We start from the raw sequence: 23,217 nt of genomic DNA, 5'->3' as shown, positions 1-23,217 counted from the left end.
CAAGGGTTAGTTATTTAGGATTATCGATACATGATTTTTGTTGAGAAATACAACGTTTATTTATAGATAAATCAGAATCCAACTTTGTCGGGTGAATCAAGATTGTGCCTTGACAATCCATGCATGGCTGAATACCCCGTTAATAATAATAATTATTCTTGCATTTGAAATCGCGCTTTTCACGTCACAAAGTACTTCACAGAATATATTGTAAAATGTAGTCACTGTATATTTTGTGGGCGAAACCTGGCAGCCAATTGTATACTGCAGTGTCCCACAAATAATCGTGGATTGAAGTGACCAATTTTATTATTGTTTTTTTTTCTTGAGGGATTATTATCAGATGTATGTGTGGAGTAAGGAAACTTGCCCAAGGTTTTCGCCGTGAATCGAACCCAGGTCTCTCACTCTAGAGGCGAGCGCTTTAACCACTGAGATGGAGGGGGAAGAGAGGGGAGAGAGAGGAAGAGGGAGGGGGAAATGAGTCAATCGATTGCCTTGAGACAGATGCAGTAGGAATTTTCAGAATGTCTGATGACAATTCCGTATCACAGTAGAGGTTCCACGTAAGGAGGCCAGAATGAATTGTCCATCTCCACGTAGGGGTCATGGGGCATCTTTAAGGTCCAGGTCATGAGGAGCTCCGAAATCTTGTGCATGTAGATTGCAGTGATTTACTCAGTGGTTAAGACTAGAATAATTCCAGTTTTGGTGGCATTGATTACATTTTGGGTCCCTTCCCCAATTCCATAACCACCTCAGGGAGGAATTAAATCAGTGTTAATAGAGCAGTGTGGGTGTGACAGTAAATCTGCTCTCCTCCTACCCCTAAATGGTCTACTGGTGTAAGCGATGGGGCCTTATATGAAAGGGCTTGCTCTTACTTGTGAGTTATAATTCGTAGAATGTGCGTTTGGTTTACACCGATGATTCAATTTGCATCTCTACCAAACCATTACTTTATTTCCTCCAAAGTATTAGGGAGAGAAGCACAGAATGAATCTTGGCCGAACAGCATGATTCGGAAGAGTATTGCGCCAGATCCCTGCTGCTGAGCCCACCTGGAGGAGGCTGTGAATCAGTTCTGGTTCCACTCTCAAATGGTCCTCTAAAAGCTCTCGGGGGCTTCCATCCAAGACATTTCACGGCCCCCTCTGTTAATATTGTTAAAGAGCTGGTCACGTCACAGCGTCATTTATAACATTGAACAATATAACTACCGTGGCTCAGGCAAAATAAGCTACTGGACTCTTGGCTACAATAACCCACAAGCCTGAATCATACAGACAGCACAATGGAGTGTTTATACAGTGAAAGCAACCTCTTCCCATTGTGTGTGTGTCAGCCACACGTTAGACAGGGCAAAATTGTTATGTTAATATTGCCAAATATTTTGCCTTCGAGTCCACCAGCAGATTTTCTCAATTTTCTCAATTGCTCAGTACTAGTGCAGAAATGGACCCCTTTTGCAATTTGTTTTTTGCAATCCTGTTACAAACTGGTTCCAAAACTGCGTTTTTGTTGCTTTGCTTTTCATATTATTGTCAGTAAGAATTACGTCATTGAAATAAAGCCAGCTACACCTATCATGCCTTTCATTATTTTCTACTGTAATTGTCTTTCATGTCGTACTGTACTGTACGCCTCTTTAGTCATTGATAGCAGCAGGTTTTCATTACGTAAATTTTGCGCAAAAGTTGAGGATAGGATTTTCTGCACCCCTGAGAATAAACAGTAATTTCCGCTTGGGTCACTTCAAATAATTTTAACTGGATTTGGCAAAATTTTCATACATCAGCTATTGAGTTAATTTGGTCAATTTCAAGCTAAAGTGCTTCAGCTTGTTATGGCTGTCTGTCTGACAGTAAAAAGTCTCCAATTTAATGTGCCTAAGAAACAGATTTATATTGGACAATTTAAGCAGGGTTGAAACCTGATTGATATTAAAAAAAGACGGGCTTTAATTCAGATTGAGCCCTGAGCTGAAATCATCCCAGGTGATAGGAAAGCACAAAGCTATTTGCAAGAAGCCTTCTGTTGTATTTTGCCAGACAGGATCAAATGAAACATTTACATTAACATCCATAGAGCCATAGATCATTCAGCAAAGCTCTTTAATTTATTCCAGTGCAGGCACGTGTATCCTGCTGTAAAAGTCCCTGGGGGCAGCGCTGCGTTGTTGGAGGTGCGTAGATCGGTTGGTTGAGAAGTTAAATTAAAGTCCTGGCTGCCTGTTAAGATGGACATTAAAGATGGCACTATTTGAAAAGAGAGAAGGGAGTTTCTCTGGTGGACAATTTCCAGATAAAAATTGGTCAGTGGTGAATTCTTCCTCCCTGAGCAGGATATTGCCAGTTTAGAGAGTAGTAAATAAACAAACATCGAGACTTCTCTATAACAGGAGCACATTTGCCAGAACAGGCCATTTGCCCTGTCACAATTGTGCTGCCATTTTATTAGTTAATGGAAGCTCTTTTATCTTTCTGACTCCACTTCCTCAGAACCTTCTCTCCAAATCCCTTAATAACCTAACTTCCCTACCTCCCTTAAGACGAAGAGCACTTAATGCTCGGCAATGCACCATCCACAGGGAAAGCACGAAGGACTAGTGTCAGTAGAGGGTTCACAGCAATTTCAGTTATAGCCCGGCAAGAATGTGGCCCAGTGCATTTATACCGTGTGCCACTGCTCTTAAATGACAATTTATACCAAGCCTTTACAGGAACTGAGTAGGAGCCTGAGCTGGGTGCAGGATCGTGGGAAGTGGCAGAAGGAGCGCTCAAAAAGAGAGGTATTTAGATGGGTTTTGGAAGCAGTGAAGGGAGGGAGTGAGGCAGAGGAGTTTAGGGTGAGAGTTCTAGGGACTGGAACAATATATAGACCATCTGATTCTTGAGAGTTAAGCCTGCTCTGCCATCAGCAGTGACTTTCTGTGTCAAGGGGTGGGTGTGGGGGTGGCGAGGGGGGGTACTTTAACTGACTTTATATATCTGCCCTACATCAAGAGGGAATAAAAAAGGATATAAAACTGGATTTTAAAAAGCCGCTCACTATTTCACAGTCAATGAGACGAGAAAGCAAACAAGTAATTAAACCTAATGTGCATTTAATTTAATTACATAATATCAGCTTCTGATGCGGTGAGGTCTGTAGTCGTTAAGTGTTTACTTTTAATTTTAAAGCATCGTTCAATTTCATATGCAGCTGTTTCCTACGACTACACACGTTGTGTGATTTCCAGCGTTACTGATGGAGTTTTAAAATCTTTAGCCCATTTTTAAGTAACATTGTAGTGGTTTGTAGTATAGCTTTGTTGCTTTAATCAGCCACTGTTCTGCTTCTAGAGCTTTATACATAAAGATATACTGCTTGGCCCTTAAGTGCTGAGCTTTAAAGTAATCTAGGCCCGATCTTTTCACTGTTAGGCACATTCATACTATGTGTGTGGGAGCAGGATAGTTAAGAATAAATATAAGATATTTGCAATGGTAGCAGACAATTAAATTGTAACTGAGCTCGAATGGTGGGTGGCCTTTCTGTGGAAAATATCCAAAGAATTTGCAGTGCTAGAGCAATTCAGTACATTAAATGGCCATTCTCATTGGGAAAACCAAGAATTTTTTGGCTGTAGGACAAGAACATTGGACTGCAAGAAATTGAATTGCTGCTTGTATTCAAGTAGAAGTGCTTGACTGAAACACAGCAGAAACGTATATTTTACAGTGTTTATCAGAACTCGCCATTTTCACCCCGTGGTATGAATCGGGCTTAAATATGACTGTTAAATTCTATTGTAAATAATGTCAAGTTAAGTAACTTTTGGTGACTGCGTTTAGTCTTCGGCTAGTCTGTTTTTACAGGGAAGCCTAATGTGTTAGCTTGTTTCAGCACTCTTGCCTCTGAGTTAGAAGCTAGTCATGCCAAGCCCCAAGTTTAGGTCAAGGCTGACAATCAAGTGCGGTACTAAGGGAGAATGGCTCTGTCAGTGCTCCCATCCTTTGGGTGAGATAGTAAACTGAGGCGCCGTCTGCCTGTTCAAGTAGGCGTCAGAGACATGACACTATTTGGAAAAAAAAGAGGGAGCTTCTCTCAGGGTCCTGGCTAATAATCCTCCAGATTAACTGATCATTCACTTCATGGCAGGTTGAGGGAATCTCTTGTCACCCAATTTAGCAATAATTACCAGTGCAGGTCTTCAAGATTTTTGGACAGGTTAAGGATTCATAAAACGTGCAAGGTCTTTCCCTCATCTGACTTCTGATTGCTGGGACTTCGCAGGTGAAATGATCGTTCGTGATTTCATGGACTCATAAGTGGAGTCCTGTAGCTCAGTGGTTAGAGCACTCGCTTTGCAAGCGAGAGACCTGAGTTCAATTCCAGGCAGGTCAGGGCGAAACCTTGGGCAAGTTTCCTTACTCCACACACCTAATAATAATCCCTCCAAAAACAAAAAAACAAACAATAATAAATTGGTCACTTTCAGTCTACGACTGTTTGTGGGACATTGCTGTGCGCAATTGGCTGCCGCGTTCGCCCACAAATATACAGTCAATTCACTTTACAGTATATTCTGTGAGACGTCTAGAAGACGTGAAAAGTGCTATATCAAACGCAAGGATTATTATTTATTATTATTAACGTGAGAAATCTTCACTGAGCTGCATTTGTTTTCCTGTGAGATTCTGTCATTGCAAGCATAACAAAGTGAAGACAGCAGTGCAAACAAATGCTGTGCACTTCTCTTCAATGTTTAACTGATCTCTAAGGACTGAATTGCGTGTTGAGGTAGAGTTTGTGGTAATAAAAACTAACTGGCACTAGGGAAAGGTTGAGGCTGCTTATTTGGAAATTTGCAGTAAGAAGCTTCTAGTATATCCAGCTCCTTCAATTCAGCAACTGTGGATATGACAATAGGAATAACATAGAATTGTAGAATTTACTGTAGAAGGAGACTATTTAGCCCAACTTGCCTGGGCAGGGAGCCATTTTAACTCTATTACCTATAATTCATATTTAAAACTATTTCAACTGGCGGGTAGGTCGGTAACCTGAGGACACCGTTTTAAAATAGTTGGTAAAAAAAACAGAGGGGAGGTGAGGAGAAATGATTTCAGACGGCGAGTTGTTCGGATTTGGAATGCATTGCCTGAAAGGGTGGTGGAAGCCGATTCAATAACAACTTTTAAGAGAGACGTAGATACGTATTTGGGGAGGACAAGTTTGGAGGGCTATGGGGAAAGAGCGGGGGAGTGGGATTGATTTGGATTGCTCTTTGACAAGAGCCGGCACAGACACAATGGGCTAAATGGCCTCCTTCTATGATTCTGTGAAAAACTAACTTGGGGTCTGCTTCAAAAAGTACAGATTGAGAAAATGTGGCCCATCAAGCCCCGCAAATCTGCCTTGTAACATCACTCGCTCGATCTCTGAGGTAAATCATTAAACTGCACTGTTGTACGATTCCACCCCAACTCTACATAGCAACAACTTCCTCCTCCACACATACAATTCTCCCAACCCCAAGCCTGGCAGCACTGAATTATGGTGACCTATGTAGTATTTGTTCACTTAATGGCTTGTTAGCTGATAGCAGCTCGTAAATTATTAGTGGAAACAGAAAATGCTTTAGTTTAAAGAAGAACTGCAGTTCAAAGATGTTCCCATTTTCCTGTTAGATGGTGGCCATGGACCACAGAAATGTACACAATGATGTAATTTGGCCCATAGTGCCCATGTCAGTTCTCTGAAAGAGCTATCCATTCTGACACACCCTCCTGCTTTTTTACCGCATCTTTTCATACCATATTTATCCTTTTCATGTGTTTATTTAATTTCCTTATAAAACATAATGTGGATTCGGCCCCAACCATGGTTCCCTGCCCTGATGACTGTGTGTAAACATCTCCCCTGACCCCTGCCTGTGGGGAGCATTTAATTATGTGATGACACTATGTATGACCCTACAATGCGGGGCTAGGGGGTGTTGCATTGCAAAGCTGCCATCCTTTGGTTGAGACATCAAACCGAAATCCCATCTGCCTGTTCAGGTGGATGTTAAAGATCCCATACCACTATCCGTAAAGAGAAGGGAGTTTCTTCCAGTTTCCCAGCCAACAATTCCCAAACAAAATTGGTCACTCATTCCATGGATGTTTGTGGGACACAAAGAATTTCTGGAATCAATTTCTGGAACTGTTTACGAGGCAGATGGGCAGGTGCTTGAGATGTAAGATTATTAAGGCATCTGGAGAAGAGGTGGGGAAAGGAAATAGGATGAAGTAGATGAGGTAGGTGTCATGAACAATGAAAGGGTGGAGTGGGCTTGATGGGACAAATGAGTTACCGCTGTTCCTTTTTCATGCAATTGCCTGTTTATAATATTTTTACACTTCATTTCCAGGTGGAGCTGGCAGAGATCTGTGCTAAATGTGAACGTTACATCGGGACCGAGGGAGGCGGTATGGACCAATCCATCTCGTTCCTTGCGGAAAAGGGAACTGTGCGTAATCCTTAAATTCAGGGCTTTAGGACGAATACTTTACTTTCCACGAAGTTGTAGGAGAGTGTGACGTGTGCAATTCTTGTGCAATATTAGACTTCACTTTGTTTTGCATCATTGCCTCAAGACGTCTCAAAGCGCGTCACGGGATATACTGCAAAGTGAAGCGACTGAGTTGGTATTGCAGAAAGATTAGATCGATCAAATTTGAAAGCTCATCATCTGAATCTGGTGATATTTGCGCTAAGTTGCCATTAACCAGCACCTACTGTCAGGAAACCCAGAATCGCAGGCACAAAAGCGTCTCTGTTCCACAAACAGGCTTTATTGTAGAACGAGGAACATGATTCTAGTACGAGCAAAAGAGCTGATCCCAGATGATTTATCCCAGTGGAGCATTACATTCTGTATAAACGGGGGGTATTTACATTGCATTCCACTTCTGTCACAGCAATTTATTCGCCAAGTACAATGGCGTATAACAGTAGTAAAAGAACCTGAGAGCATCCCTGGGTTGTATCCACACTAATCACAGTAATCTACTTCTTTCATATAATTAATTGTAGTTCAAGTGGTTCGTGCCGTTCCCTACAGATGTTCAAACTCCCACGAAGTGCAGACAACATGCAACACATCTGTTCCTCGCAGGATTTCTGACTCTTAACTCCACAGAGAACATGTGGAAGAGATAAACTTGTTCCTCCCAGAATTTGACTCAAAAAATACCTTTAACGTGTAAGGTATTACTCCATCGGGCAGTCTTATCAGTTGCACAGATTTGACAGTTACATCATAAAGCAATAAAAGTCTATTAAAAGCTCATCAACCCACCCCTTGCACAACCCACAAAAAACCTACCCAATCCTCTCCATCTCCTAGAGACAGATAGAAGTACTCCGTGAACTTTAAAGGTCATTGAGTATAAATAACAGTATATTCATCCATCTCCATCTATCCAGTGTTCACACCTGGCCTGATTCTTTCCACAGACTGCATTGTCCATTATCGGAAAGAGTTTTGTCCCTTCTCCTGGCTTTTTTCCTCGTCCTTTATATTTCTTCTTTTAATCAACTTTTCTAATTCTTTCTTAAAAGCTGATATGGATTCTGCTGATTCAGAGCATTCCACATCCTGGGTCTAGAAAATTTATATTCATCAACTGTGTTCTTTAGATGAGCATTGACAGCTTCCCGTGTAATCCTTTGAAGCATTTTCCCTATTATAGTAATTGCTTGGTTCATTTCTAACTCCTTATATAAATAATGAGATAACATTTGCCACTCATTTGTTTCGCCTACAAAATACTCGGTCACTGCACTTTACAATAAATCCTGTGAAGCCTTTTGAGACTCCCTCTGACATGAAAGTCACTGTAATTAAATGCAAGAATTATTATTATTGTTATCCTCCAGTCCCCAGATGTATCATCAGTGGAGCTTCCAAGAACAATAATCACAACATCAAATATTTCCTCACACAATTCCCTATTTGACCCAAGTGTTTTTTAGGCATTGGATGCTTTATACTGAGATTGACTTATTTTAAAGATTCCTGAGCCACAATGACTGGATTTAGAAATTGACCGCAACTTTTGTTCGTGATAAACAATGTCTAAAGAAAACCACATCTGTCATGTCTCTGCTGAATTTATTGTTTGCGAACTCGTCCTTTTTCTAACGTAATTGCATGTAGATCCAAAGGTTTGGATTGTTATGCCTGTTGCCCTGAATGAGCATGTAAAAGCTGACGATAGTTGGAGCTTTGTTCGCATAAACAGTTCTTTTGCTTTGTTTAATAGGCCAAGTTAATAGAATTCAACCCACTCCGAGCCACTGATGTGACACTTCCAAGTGGAGCCGTATTTGTGATTGCAAACAGTTGTGTAGAAATGAATAAAGCTGCAACAGCTCATTTCAATATCCGAGTTGTGGAGTGTCGACTTGCAGCAAAGGTACGGTTCATGTTTTCTCTCCTTGACACCTTTAACATGAAAAGTTTAACATGAAAAGTATTACTCTATCGGGTAGTCTGTCAAGAACGTAGCTGTGCGGTCTATGCACATGGAACATAGCTAATGAATAATTACTGCAGTTATCAATTGGTCAGACAATGGGTACGCTGGGGGATGAAGTTCCTACCACTCAACACCTCATACTGTTTGTGTAGGGTGGTTCTTGCTGACAAGCAGCTAGAAGCTTACTAGTGCTTTGTATAATTAAGCTACCAGTTTTAGCTGGTGAGTGTGCCATTGCACGCTTTGTGGCCCCAATTACTTGGCATCTGACAACCCACATTGTGTTCTGGGGATGTGTGTCTGATCAGGGAGAGAATGTACGCATTAGAACTGGCAAAGAAACTCGGCCTCTGTCTGACTGATGCTTGTGGTCTCTTAAGCGCAGCTAAGAGTTTCCATTTGTGTCTGATCAAACTAAAATTAATTTCAAACAACAAAATTGCATTTATAGAGAGCCTTTCACTTCGGGAGGATGTCCCAAGGCGCTGGAGAGTCAGGGGTAAGGACCCGAGTGTGGGGGAGGGGTGGGGTAGGGGTGAGGGAAGACAGAGAGGTGGGAGGGCGACTGAAGGCATGATTGAAGAGGAGGGTCCTGAGACCGGCCTTGAAGGAGGCAAGGGAGGAAGCGAGGCGAAGAGACTGTGGGATGGAGTTCCAGAGTGTGGGAGCAGAGAGGCTGAAAGCTTGGCCATCAATGGTCGGGCGGGAGTCATGGAGCAGGCCGGAGCCCGCTGAATGGAAATAAAATAAAAACAAAATATGAAACCTAAAATCAGAACAAAGAACATCATAAATAATGATAATCCTTGCATTTGGTGTAAGCGCTTTTCACGTCAGGAGGACAGCCCAAGGCGCTTTACAGGATATATTGTAACATGGAGTGACTGTGTTTTATGGGTGAACACACAGCTATTTGTGCACAGCAATGTCATGTAAAGGAACAGCCATTGTAAACATTAAAGGTATGACTCGAACAATGGCTTTATATGACTGGAATAATCACCAGGTACTACAATGGAAACCATCTGTATTTTGCTTAAGATGCCCTTCTGCAAAAATATCAGTTCAAAGTGTTTCCATGTGAATTGACGAGACAAATTAAATTTTACAATTTCCTAGGAATGTTGAGTTGAGATTGTGAACGGTTTGGAATCACTACCTTTGTTGTGAGATTTATTACGTTGGCCTCATATCTCAACTGAAAGCTGATATTGGGGAGCAAGGGAGCCTGAAAGATTGGGAGGAAGAGAAAAAGGCAGGAGTTGGGTAAGGACAGGTGTGGTTTGTCCATGAATTGATAGAAGTACAGTGTGCACATCATGTGGCTAGCTTGAGTTGGAACACAAAGTTGGTTCTTCCTGACCCAAAAATATAATTCCTGTTGATATTTCTACATATGCTGTTTTAATGGACATTCTTAGGAAATTGTAAAATTGAATTTATCTCTTCAGTTCATGGAAACACTTTGATCTGGTATTTTTGCAGAAGAACGTCTTAACAAAAATGCAGGTGTTTCCATGTTAGTATCTGGCCACTATTCCAGTCCTATAAAATGAAAACATGTTATATATTGCCTCTGGTTTAGAAATAAGACACAAAACAAAGTTTCTAATGGAATTCAGCAATGAGCAGGACGTTTTCCAAGAAACCTTTAGGTTGTGTTTCTAGCATTGCCAACCAAGTGAGAGCTACAAAGAGGTGAAGTATTGGAAAAGTAAGGTTATTGAGAGATATGGAGAAAAAGCAGAGAAATTGAATTCAAAAGATAGAGAGCTATCTTGAAACAAATTGTGGATTGGACTCAGTGGACCAATTGATTTAACTCCCTGCTCCTATGTGCAGGTATTGAACGTTCAATTTAATTTCCCCGATATTTTGGCAATATAAAAATGGCTTATTAGCTGAATAGAATTGTAAACTGTGGAAGTTTCCCAATGTGCTGATCTCTGATAAGTTATCATAAACTCCACTCGTCCTGCGAGATAGATAGAGTCTGGTCTGCCTTGAATATTGTACTTGTCAAGTTTGTTGTAGGATGGTGGGTCGACCAGCTCCCACTCTCTGTCTGTCTTTGAAGGATGTTACAACAATATCTCATTTTGATATTTAGATCCTTGCGAAGTCAAAAGGCCTTAAGTGGAAGAAGTTGATAAAACTGCGAGATGTGCAGACGGAGCTCGGACTGAGTCTGGAGGAGATGCTGTCAGCTGTGGAGGAGGTGCTGCATCCAGAACCCTACAGCAGCGAAGAAGTCTGTCAGTACCTCGGGATTAATCAAAAGGAGCTGGTGACCAGCATTCTCAGCCAGAACACACAAGACGGTGAGCTCTAATCAACTGCCCTGTATTATTTATCCTTTGTTGAACTTTGCTTCCAGGCAGGAATTGAGAAAACGTTTTGCCAAACGTTTGCTCTTGATCCCCAGCCAACACAGACTGGGGGTTGCTATCCCACAAGTGCTGCTTGTTTTCTGATGCCTTCTAATCCAAGTGGCCACCATTCATTCATAAGTCGGAATCCTGGCAGACCACTTGACTGCCGAGAGTGGGTCAGATCAGAGCCTGACCCTCTCTCCCTTCTTCACTGTGATGCCTTACACGTGCCCTACCAGTAGAGGGTGCTTAAAACGGATTAAGAGTAGGAACACTCCCTAACCTCATATCAGTTTAACTTGCGGACATTATCCCCACCTGAGCAAACTCAGGATATGAGCTCCTGGTCCATTATAGCTCTATTCACTGCACCATTGTGGGTGCCCCATATTCAAGAATGCTTTATATATATATATATATTATATATCTTGTCGAAACATAAAGGGTCCTGTGCAATATTCTGTTTCCTTTATGAACAGTCAGCTTGAATAGTTGGAGCTGCTAACATTGTGTAAGCTTAGATATTCTTAATGTGTGGGAATGGTTAACTACTGGGTTACAATATTGATGGCTTGTTGACCGACTATAACTGGATCTTAAAATATTCTTGTGACAGTTTCTAGGCAGTGTTTCGGCCACAGGCACATCCACTATTCATGGGGAAAGTCCTTTTCAGCGCAAGGCTGGATGCCTATAGCTGAGAAGTAACAGATCATATTGAAAAGCCAAAAATTCTGCAGTGCATAAAAGTTGGGAGTAAGTGGACAGGAAGGAGGCAAGTGATTATCTTTTCAATCCTTTTTAAATAGGAACCAATTTGTGCCAAACAGGAATATACAGGCTATACTTCTCTTAAGTTGTTCTCACCCACCCTCAATTTTTTAGCATGTGCTGCTGTCTCCGAGCTTACATTCAAAGCAAAAGCAGCATTCACAGTGATGGCCAAGTGCTGAATGGTTTGAGAGGCTGGGAGAGTGATGGGAGTATCTCCTCATGCATTGCTCAAATCCAAGTCCTGGCTCATAACTAAGGAACATATTTGATGCCTTAACAGATGTTGGCAGGATGGACCACTCCAGCTCTTCTTTCTGTGTAGGAAGGAGAAAATTGCAACAATTATGTTAAATATTTGTAAACTTGCTTTCTTTTTTGAACTCTGCGAGCACTTAAGTAACTGTTAGAACCTTCGAAATGTGCAATATTACAACCCCATTTAAACCTCAAGATGGATCATTTTTTACCCATCCGAGATTCCCCCAAAGGTAACGTGAAACATGTCCAGCAGGTGGCGCACATTTTACTTTCAATACAAATATGTTCGGGGTTGCTCAGTCATTAATATTACAGTGAGCAACAATTACATCCACTCTGCCCTTCACTGTATAACAGAAGAACCATTTCTCCTGCAGTTTATTTCCTCAGTGGAAAACGGGTTAGAGGAGGCAGATTTTTATCTTAAAAAAAAATCGAATACAAGGTATTGAATGGTCCATAGTTTTTCATAAAATGAAGTGAGCGTGGTCATGTTCTGACCGGCTGAATCCAACATTTTCAAAGCTGATTCTGATTACCTTCGGTTCACAACTCCACGGTGCTTACAACACGCTGCCATTTCTTTGATGCACCTCAATCACACATTGCAGTTCTGGCATGGTCCAGAGAAATACCCTGCTGTCTTTATGGTGTACTTAAGTCAAGCCAAAAAACATCCCTTTGCTAATACCTCAGAAAGAACGGATTTCTATGTCTTCAACCAAATCCAAAAAATGCTAATGTTCGTGCTGAGGAATGGAAAGTCTGTCTTTTTTTGGACACTGCTGTAGGGTGGGGAGGAGGGGTGGGCTGGGAAGGGTGACTTACACTTGATTCCGAAGGTAGTAGCCTTAGCTGTGTTTGGGCCTAAAGTTAGTGCAGATTGGTAGTCTTACTGACAAAGAGAGAATTAATCCCCAGCCCATAGCCCAGCTTCAGAAGAGGGGATCTTACTGCGTGTGTGTGACTGTCTGTCACAAACTCAGACTGACCGTTTACTACTCCCATTAGTCGGTAGTTTAATTTTCATGGCACATGGAACACGCGGAACAATCAACCTCTGGAATTTCCGTGTGTGGTTCGGATACACGGAATTCTCAGTTTGGTTTGGATACTCTTAAGTATGGTGATGGGTTTCCGCAGTGTCATAGGCATCTGACTGACCAAATAAAATAGGTAGTTTAATGCTGTAGGCTTGCTCTTACTATGTCTATAGGGTTTGACTGTGCAAAATGGTTAGTGATTTGGAACTTTTAACAAAGAGAGCCTTGAGTCCCATCATTGCCGGCTGGATTCAAACCTGTAAAAGGCGAAAGAACAATCTTCGAACAATGTTCCTCCAAGCCCCTTAGCAGGTTTCCGTTTCAGCTTTAATATGATATTACTTCTACTCTTAGATTGGTTCCTTGTGATGTTTCTTTCTTGCCAATATTTAACCTCCAAAATATTTCCTCTCCTCGTCTCAGTGATTTGACCTCTATGTTCTTTCTTCCTGGGTGAGGTTCCGTTAGTCCCAGTGGCTCTATGGTATCTCTTCCAAATGGCCATTATGCATGTGGAAGCTCTGATGGAGTGTGTTGGCACACTATTCTGCCATTGTAGGTGTCTTACAGCCTGAATCTGTCTTCACCTGAAACCCACACACTTTCCATTAGAGAAGCGATGGATAGAGATCAGAGGCTGAAATTCCCATTACTGACATAATGACATTGATACTGTCAGCTTCTAATGAGATTTCTCCATGCGACATCGTCAATATTGCTGCCTGTAACCATGACAGGAATTTAAGCCCTCAGGAACGAACTGGAAACCTGGTTGATTTTTCCATTCCCTAACTCACGCCAATTCTAGTGCCTCAACTGCTCAAAGTCTGAGATGAGTGAATATAGCAATGCCCGGGATTTGACCAGTGTGACCTTATGATTTGAATTGGTTCAACGCTGTACTGACTATGTGTTAATCCACAAGGCAGTGGGGAAGTTGGCTTCTAACATGAATACATTGTTTTGTAGAAACAGATCAATTGCATGTAGCAAATGAGAAACTTTTCCCCCAACTGCATAGGGTCGACTAACAACAGCTCAACAGCTGAACTCCATCCCTTCACAAAATTTTATTTCTGCTGCTTTAAGTCAACACCCGCTTTACTGCACTGATTATCTGTGTTTTTCCTCGGCTTGATCTGAATGATTTATTCTTGCAGAATGCAGAGACTGTAGGTGGAAAACAAGAAAGGGTGGGGGGGGGGAAAAAAGACTTAAGTAAGTTAAAGGTTTCAAAAGCCACACATAGACAAGAAGAATTGTGAGGGAGTGCAGCAATTGTGTTTGGCAGTGAATCAGAATGCTAAAATTTAATGGCACAAAAGTTCATTCGGGTCATTCTGCCTGTGTCAGCTGTCTGGAAGAGCGATCCATTTAGTCCCATTATCTTTTTCCCCAGAATTGTTGCAATTTATCACCAAACATGGGTCGCCTGCAGTGTTTTCAGGCACCATGAATTAAGAGCCGTGCTATGGCAGCCACTGGAGGAAGTGGCTTCAGTACTGGAGCGACTGGGACCACTGTCATTGTGGTCTGATTGCACTTGCTTTGGAGCGTCAGCCTAGACTGTGAGCTCAAAGTCCCAATGTGGAGTTTGAGCCCACAACCTTCTCAGACGCGAGAGTGCTGCTATCTGAGCCAGGGTGGCATCCAAGTTAATAATAATAATAAGTTGCTTCCCGGCTGTTTATGGGGATCTTGCAGTTTATAATTTTCCTGCCACATTCACCTAAAAATACACAGGTCACTGTAGTTTATAGCCCCATGAAACTTTGTGACATTTCAACGATATAGGCAACTACATCAAATGCAAAGACGGTATTTTTTTATAAATGGGAATAATGGGCATAAAGAGTTGCTTTAGATTCATTGGATTCAACAGGCTTTAAGCAACCAGTTAGATTCTTTCCAAGACAGAGCTGAAAAAGCAAAGCTCGCCACGTGACATGAGCCACTTGGATCAGACACATCATATTAATGTTTCTACCATATGGCATTTTGAAGGAAAGAAGCACATGCATTGAGACCATAAAATTAATTTATAAATTCATAAATCTAGCTCTCAGCTTAAGTGTTGAACATGTCAGTGTGTTACACTGCAGTAAAACTTTACAGAGCATGCTTACAAAAATCCCCTAATGACATTTTTAAAACAAAAATGTCTTAAGGGTTTATTGGAAGACAGTTTCTAGCGATGATACCTTGTACAGTCCTGCCACAGAAATATGCATAAAGAATTCACAGCTCTTGGATTTTTCCCCCAAATATTTTGAGTAGTTTCACAACCGAGCAAAAAGTCGTCATAAGATAGATATTATGGCTTTCCATTGATACAAATGTAATTTAACAAATAAGCGTAAAGCCGAATTCTTTGCCTTTTCTGAATTAATGGCAGTGAAATCTCATTCGTGACTGATGTTTCAACCCACAGACCTGAACACTTACTACTGTTAATAGTAATCCTTACATTTGTCAAAGAGCCTTATCACATTGCCAAAACACCTCAAACCGCTTCATTGTATTTATTGTAAAATGCAGTGACTGTATTTTGTCGGCAAACGCAGTAGTCAGTGTGCCCATGGCAATGACCTGCAGACAGACATGAACTGAATGACCAATTTTATCTGAGGGTATTGTAGTAGTAATAATAATAATCCTTACATTTGATTCAGTTCTTTATCACGTCGTCTTGACATCTCAAAGTGCTTCACAGGATATACTGTAAAGTGGATTAACTGTATTTTGTGGGTAAAAGGAAGCAGCCAATTGCACAAAGAAATCTCCCACAAACAGTCATGGAGAGAGTGACCAATTTGATTTGGGGATTTGTTGGCCAGGACTCTAATATACACAAATATACAGTCAATTCACTTTACAGTGTGTTCTGTGAAGCGCTTTGGGACGTCCTCCCAACGTGAAAAGCGCTATATCAAATGCAAGGATTATTATTATTATTATTAAGAGAGAAACTCCCTTCTCTTCGAATGGTGCCATGGGATATTTACCAATTTAAATGAAACTCACCACCTGCTGCCTTGACCCCCTCCCCACCAACTTGCTGATCACCCAGCTCCCCCTCCTCTGCCCACTACTGGCTGACGTCATCAACCAGTCCCTCTCCTCTGGATCAGTCCCTGCCCCCCTCAAAACTGCCATCATCAACCCCCTCCTCAAAAAACCTTCCCTAGATCCCTCAAACCCCAGCCACTACCGCCCAATTTCTAACCTGCCCTTCCTCACAAAAGTCCTAGAACGCGTTGTTGCCAATCAACTTTGCACACACCTCTCCTCCCACTCCCTCTTCGAACCCCACCAGTCCAGTTTCCGCCCACAGTACAGAGACTGCGCTTGTGAAAGTCACAAACGACATCCTCTCTATCTGTAACCAGGGCTCCCTCTGCCTCCTTGTCCTCCTGGACCTCACGCGGCATTCGACACAGTCGATCACGCCATCCTCCTTCACCGCCTTTCTTCCATCACCCACCTCAGTGGGACTGCACTCGCCTGGTTTGAGCCCTACCTCACAAACTGCCAGCAGTACATCTGCACAATCGGCTTCTCCTCCCGCTCTCACCCGGTTACCTGCGGGATACCCCAAGAATCCATCCTTGGCCCCCTCATCTTTCTGATCTACATGCTCTCTCTTGGGGATGTCATGAAAATGGGGTACATTTTCCACATATACGCGGACGACACTCAACTCTATTTTTCCACCTCTCTTTGCGACCCCCAGTCCCCTGATGTTGTGTCAGCTGCCTGTCAGATCTCAGGGGCTGGATCAGCACAAGCTTCCTTCAGCTGAACGTTGGCAAGATGGAAGCCATACTCTTTGGCTCTCGTCAACGTCTAAAATCTCACGGCTCTCACCTCCACCTACCCAACTTCCCCCTAAAACTCTCCGAACCCGTACGCAACCTAGGAGTTAAGTTTGACCACCAATTATCCTTCCTCCTCCACATCCAGTCCCTCACCAGCACCGCCTTCTTCCACCTCCGACGCATCGCCCGTCTCCACCAATACCTCTCCGAAAGCCGCTGAAACCCTGGTCCATGCCTTTGTCACCTCTCGGCTGGACTGTTCTAACTCCCTCCTCGTTGGTCTCCCATCTACTACTATCCGTAAAATCCAGATCATTCAAAACTCTGCCGCCCGCATTCTCACCCGCACCAAACTCCGCTCCCCGATCACCCCAATCCTTGCCACTGGCTGCCTGTCCCAGAGACTTCAAGATCAAGATCCTAACCCTTGTATTCCAAGTCCCTGCAGTACTCTGCAGCCCCCTACTTCTCTGACCTCCTCTCTCCTCAAATCAATAACCGTTGCCTTCGTTCCTCCGGGTCTGGCTTCCTCCTCGTCCCCCGAGTCCTCCGCTCCACCCTCGGCAGCTCAAAGTCCCCACAGCCTTCTGCCTCGGAAGTGAGAGTGCTAACCCTGACAGAAGTAAAGGGAATAGACCCAGTTGAGCCTGCGCCTATGTCAGCTATCTTTAATTCCATCTCCTCTCCATCTTTATGCATTTTATTTCACTGCCTTATTCCAGCAGGATTTTAGCACGAATTCCAAAACATGTAACTTATTCCATAGGTCTGTCAGACGTGTCCATTTGTTTTTGTTTATCGATGCCATAAAACATAACTTCAATTTTATTTTGTGATTTCTTTCAGGTTTTTTCTTACCATATTCCAAGTCGTTTTTCTTCCTTTGCACACAACCTGTAGGAAGGTGGACAAGCATACCCTGTTCTATAATCAGGGGTGCAAGAATAACACAGGTTGACTTGTTTTTCATTTCTTCTTCCTATCATTGAGGGGGCGGGTGGGGGAGAGAGTGCTTTGTCTCCACTCAGTTCCTTCCTGAAGGCAACCCAGAGGAGACTGGGAGCTTGCTGTGTGGGGGAATGATGAATGCATAACTAACAGCCTATCACTCTGTGGTATAGTACATTAACCCACCGTTCCGTCACAAGCCAAGCTGAGTTGTACCGCAAGTAGGTTTAGGTAGACTATCAGATTTACTGCCAAAATAGTTCATCTTAATACTGTCACGTTAAAAAAAATCATTAATTCAATGACTTTTAAGAAGAGTTTTGCTTGAGCTGAAAAAAATTGCTGAAATGTTTTGCGAGACTCGAGAGAAATCATGACCTCAGAGCCGTAGGCTAGAAAACGTTTCCAGGAAATATTTTAGCCAGAATTTTTTTTCTTCTTCACATTGTTGCCTTGAACGGTGTCTAAAAAACAAAATGAAACTCCCAGTCAGTTTTCTGATTTGTTTATCTAGAATCTGAAAATGTTCTGATCCTGTCACAGAAAGTTTCATCAAAGTCTGAGTATTTTTTGACGTACGGCCAGTGGCTGGAACACTTTTTTGGCTGGTATCACATATCGTGACGAGAGCACCAGAACCATAAAGTATTTTAAGGTGATCTGGCTAATAAAGCCTTACTTTACGAAAGGGCAGTCTCTGAATCAGTCCCAGTCATTGGCAAGGCTGCTGCATTGAAATTGAAAACAGCCACGGTTTACTTCATTCCTTGGGTTACTACTGTTCAATTGTGATTTACAAGAGTGTGTGAGATATGGAAATCTCTCACGCAACTCTGATATGCCCTGAATGAGTGCATACTGTGAAATCAGCTTGCCTCATAATAACAGCCCTGTGATTGAGGAATATACTGTATTTAAAAAGAAACCATCCATCCGTAAACATGAACTACAGCATTCATGCTAGCCTCTGGACATTTACAAAAAAAAGATTTTGCAAGTTATTGGCTTTTTGGTTATGCAAATATTCCCAGAAGACAAAAGTAGTTAAATGGTAAACTGAAACAGCTGTATATTTTTTTTCTTCTAAAAGTTGATGTGTTTTTACACGTTTATGTCAGTGTGCATTGCGCTGTCATAAAAAGAGAGCATGGAACATAATGAATTAAAAAGTTATTTCCTTTTTCCTTCTAATGATCCTCCAGTCATGTTATTTGCGTGTCCCAGCTCCATATCCTGCACTTGAGCTCACAGCTTTCCTGCAGGTCAGCCAATGTTGCCATCATAGTACCTGTTATGCAACGTGCAAATGTTTCCGTGTGTAAATCGGAGTGTTTAGACAGGTGGAAAATATTCCAGGCTTTCTTTGTATTAACTGTTCCAGCAAAATACAAGCAGCTCAATGCATGAAACCCCAAAACTCGTTTAGACATCACTTGTATTGCTACCTGCTGAAGGTCAACTGATGATCAAAAATAATACTTTTACCTACACCTTTCTGAATTTTTAACAGATGTTTCGCCCACAAAATATACAGTCCATCCAGTTTACAGTATTCTGTGGAAGTGCTTTGAGCCATCTCAATGACGCAATAAAACGCTGTATCAAATGCAAGGATTATTATTATTTTATGTGGAAAATGTAACGATTTTGTGACTGGACGTATTAATGATTTGACAGGACCTATTCTAATATTGTCTTCTGATAAATACCACAACCTGTATTGTCCTATGGTTCTGCTACAGCTTCTGCTTTGTAAATGGTTTAAGGTAACTTTGGAGAAATCTCACCTTTCTCACCTCCAGACTTGGCGCTTGAATGACAGTAATACGATTTGCACATGTTTTTTCTCTGCATCCAGGCCAGTACGAAACCAGTCAGTGTTTCAGTGCAGGCTAATTGAATATAAAACTACCTATCGAATAGCTGTGGCCTCCAGGGAAGTGTAACAAAACCAGTGTGATATAATTTCTTTTCTGTGGGATACTTTTGTTCACTGTAGGTCAGCACCACATGACCAGGTTTGACTCTGTTGCCTTCACTCTCCCTGGAGTCAAATTTCAGCTGTGGAAAAAATATTGGTTAGGCTACAGAATCCGAAGTAGCTTATATTTTGATAATATTTAACATATCTGGATAATCTGCGGAAAAAACATACAGAAACAACAATTTAAAAAAAAAAATACACTCATCGATCTAGCGTATTTAATATTCCATCACAAATATTAAAACAAATATTATGAATTGCTCCCAGTAGTCAGCCAGTGTGAGTTGAGATAGTCACAACTTGTGAATGAATCCCACACTGGTATTAGGTTGTTGTGTGGGTGAGTGTGCTTTCTGTTGATTGGGTGCCACAACGCACTGGGATCTACATACTATCCTGTATTCATGTCACAATTGTGATCTATGGAACAGTGCGATCCCACTAGTGTCTCTCTCAGAGCTTTTCCCCCAAGATCCGCTGCTATCTCTTTTGTAAAATTGAGAAGCAGGTGCCTTGCTTTGCTGGTATGTCTCTCGACTTAAGAGCCAGGGGTTGTGGGCTCAAACTCCACATTGGAACTTTGACCTGGTGTAGGCTGACACTCTAATGCAGTGCTGGGGACGTGCTGCTTTGTTGGCGATCCTGTCCTTCAGACAAGATGTTAACCAAGGTCCCAACTGCCTGTCTAGGTGAACGTTAAAATCCCATGGCAATATTCAAATATAGTAGGGAGTTTCTCCTGGTGCCCTGGCCAATAATCCCCCAGATATATTTGGGGGGATGTTGAGCATTACCTCAACCTGTAAAATAAAAATTCATTATGTTGTACTATAAAAAGTATAGCATACAGGTCCCAGCATGGTACTATATTTGTACAATAATTGGACTCAATTTAACATAATAGACTTATGATTTCATAACTCGTGTTTTATCGGACACAGTACTTGCCTTCTAAGGTAACGTTGTTAGGAGTTCCCAGGCTATCCTCTGTTTAACTTTAGCTTCACAAATGCTCCTTGCTGTAACGATGACAAATCTATTATTCAAGTCTCCCTCATTAAGATGACAATGTCAATTTATGAAATTATCATGCTACAGCCATGAGAGCGAAGGCATCCTTCTCTAACTTAAGCCAAGATTGTGAAAGTACTTGGGTAGTTATTGATGCTGTAGTTTTAACCGACTGACGTAGGTTGCCTCAATAAATTGTCAACATAATGAAAGGAACATTTTGTTTGTGGTACATCACCATCCAAAATGTAACACTCAGCCCTTCTCCACAAATCACATTTCATGGTACAGTAAGAAACATCAGCAAATTAACACACTAAATACTTCATTTTTTTCAGTATTGTAATCCACAGCTGGAATAGAACCTTGGTCCATCTGAGTCACCGTCAAGTTGTAAATCATAGCTTCTTTTTATTATCTCCATATTTAGATTCACCACAGCAACCACCGCATTGTTTTCAGTTGTTTGAGCTCGAGATTTATTTTGTGTTTAAAAGTTGTTGCTCAAATGAATCTTCCATGTTGTTTTATGAACAGTTGTGCATCTCTCGTCTCTCTCTTCCACACAGTGACCTCCTTCAAGCTGCACCAGCGAGCAAAGCACGTATACAGTGAGGCCGCACGGGTTTTAAAGTTCAAGAACATTTGCGATCACACACCTGAGAACGCAGTACAACTGGTGGGCAAACTAATGCATCAAAGCCATGTCAGCTGCAAAGATCTGTACCAGTGCAGCTGTCCTGAACTTGATCAGCTGGTGGACATCTGTATGTAAGTTTTCCAGGGAAATAAGACTTGGATGGTTTGTGGCATCTTAATTATAGAATGGAATTTTTGCTTCACATTTTCCGTGTAATATAGCTAATGTAAACATCAGAACTATTGTTTATGTCCTATGGTGAAAGAACCCACATTAAAAAAAACTTAGGATGATGTTACCTAAATAACGCAACATTCACAATATCAATTTATCTCGGGATCTGCCAGATTAAATGTCAGTGTAACCACAACATCCCGAGTGGAAAGTTGAGCTGGGGAGCCAACGAGAGAGGATGTTGTGAAAAAATTAAAAAGTCAGGTTATTAAGAACATAAGAATTTGTTAGGCGAAAGAAGACCAAAGTCCATTCAGTTCACCTTCCACCATCCTGGCAATCGCATACACATATTGAACATTGAAAAGAATAATTTTTATTTAATTAATTTTTAAAAGAGAGCAAAGAATGGGCAGGCCAGTTAAGTCATTGAACTTTTGACTCCTAACCAGAAGGTACTGAATTTCAGGATTAATGTGTTGACACCATTTGGCTGGGTTAGGTACAATATAATAATATAGTAATAATCTATGCATTTGATGTAGTGCCTTATCATGTCGTCGAGAAATCTCAAAGCGCTTCACAGGAATTTACTGTGACTGTATTTGTAGGTGAGCTGGGCAGCCAATTTATGCACAACAATGTCCTACAAACAATGAGTGACCAATTTAGTCTAGAAGATTCTTGGCAAGGATACTGGAAGAAGCTCCCTCCTCTTTGAGTAGTGCCATGGCATCTTTAACATCCACTTGAACAGGCAGACTGGTTTTAACGTCTCATCTGAAGAGACAGCATGTTCAAAAATGCAGCTTACCCCTAGCAATGCATTACGGTGCCAGCCTAGACTGTGAGATCAAAATGCTGATATGGGGCTTGAACCCACAACCTTCTGACTCAGAGGCGAGAGTGCTACCAATTGAGCCAATCTGCCAGGTAAGAAAATGTCATAGTAGAAACACAAACAGCACAACATTGCAGGAGACCATTTAGCCTATTAATTTGGGCCATTCACAGAATCTGCCAGTTTCTGAGGAAGGAAACTGTATTAGTAGGTCCTTTCATTGTTGCTGTTCAACCTTTATTGTTACAGAGTGTTACAAAGGCATTGATTTGACTAAGAGGGAATGGTTAAAATGTAGTGGCAAAATGTCATGTGTGGCATTCAAACATTTCCGCCATTCCAGGAAATCCTCGATTCATTCTGTTCAAAATTCATTGGAATAATGGTGTTACATGTGTCAGCAAGTTCTTCTGTTTCTGATTGTTTTGCCATTGCAGTCTATGTTCTGCCAGCTGCTGATCCAAGCTTTTAAATGACTTTGACAAAGTAAACCCAGACCAATACTTTATGATGTACTAAGACAGCAGAACAGGAGGACACAAGTTTAGGGTTGCAAAGAACATTCTTTTTTATCTAGACAATAATTAATGACTGAAATGGTTTACCAGGAAAGGTGGTCAAAGCCAGCTTGCTGGATTTGTTATTGTCATGTTTAGTGGAAGCAAAGCAGTCACTAAGTGAAGTTAAAGTATGATTTTTTTATGATTAAAAACTCATGCACACGCATAAGTCAATGTCAAACAAGAACGGAATGACTTAATACTCTCAGAGAAAAAAAATGAAGTATTACTTTTCAAGTGTCATTCTCCAAACAGCTATATTATATCATGTGGTTAAAAAG

The 23,217-nt window shown here is 41.6% G+C and overlaps 1 protein-coding gene across 2 annotated transcripts in view; it reads left to right on the top strand.

The window, feature by feature from the left end:
* The window catches only part of galk2 (galactokinase 2), a 46,949-nt gene that overhangs the window by 19,324 nt on the left and 4,408 nt on the right, over window positions 1-23,217 (top strand). For both annotated transcript variants that reach the window (XM_042344046.1, XM_007906257.2), the window contains exons 6-9: window positions 6,401-6,499; window positions 8,298-8,450; window positions 10,624-10,834; window positions 21,291-21,492. In XM_042344046.1, coding sequence (XP_042199980.1) covers window positions 6,401-6,499; window positions 8,298-8,450; window positions 10,624-10,834; window positions 21,291-21,492 — 665 coding nt within the window. The remainder of the gene's footprint in view (window positions 1-6,400; window positions 6,500-8,297; window positions 8,451-10,623; window positions 10,835-21,290; window positions 21,493-23,217) is intronic.

Source organism: Callorhinchus milii, unplaced genomic scaffold (genome assembly GCF_018977255.1).
Source record: "Callorhinchus milii isolate IMCB2004 unplaced genomic scaffold, IMCB_Cmil_1.0 Scaffold26, whole genome shotgun sequence".
Classification (NCBI taxonomy): Eukaryota; Metazoa; Chordata; class Chondrichthyes; order Chimaeriformes; family Callorhinchidae; genus Callorhinchus; species Callorhinchus milii.
Note: the sequence above shows the minus strand (reverse complement) of the source record. Positions and strands in the feature narration are given on the sequence as shown.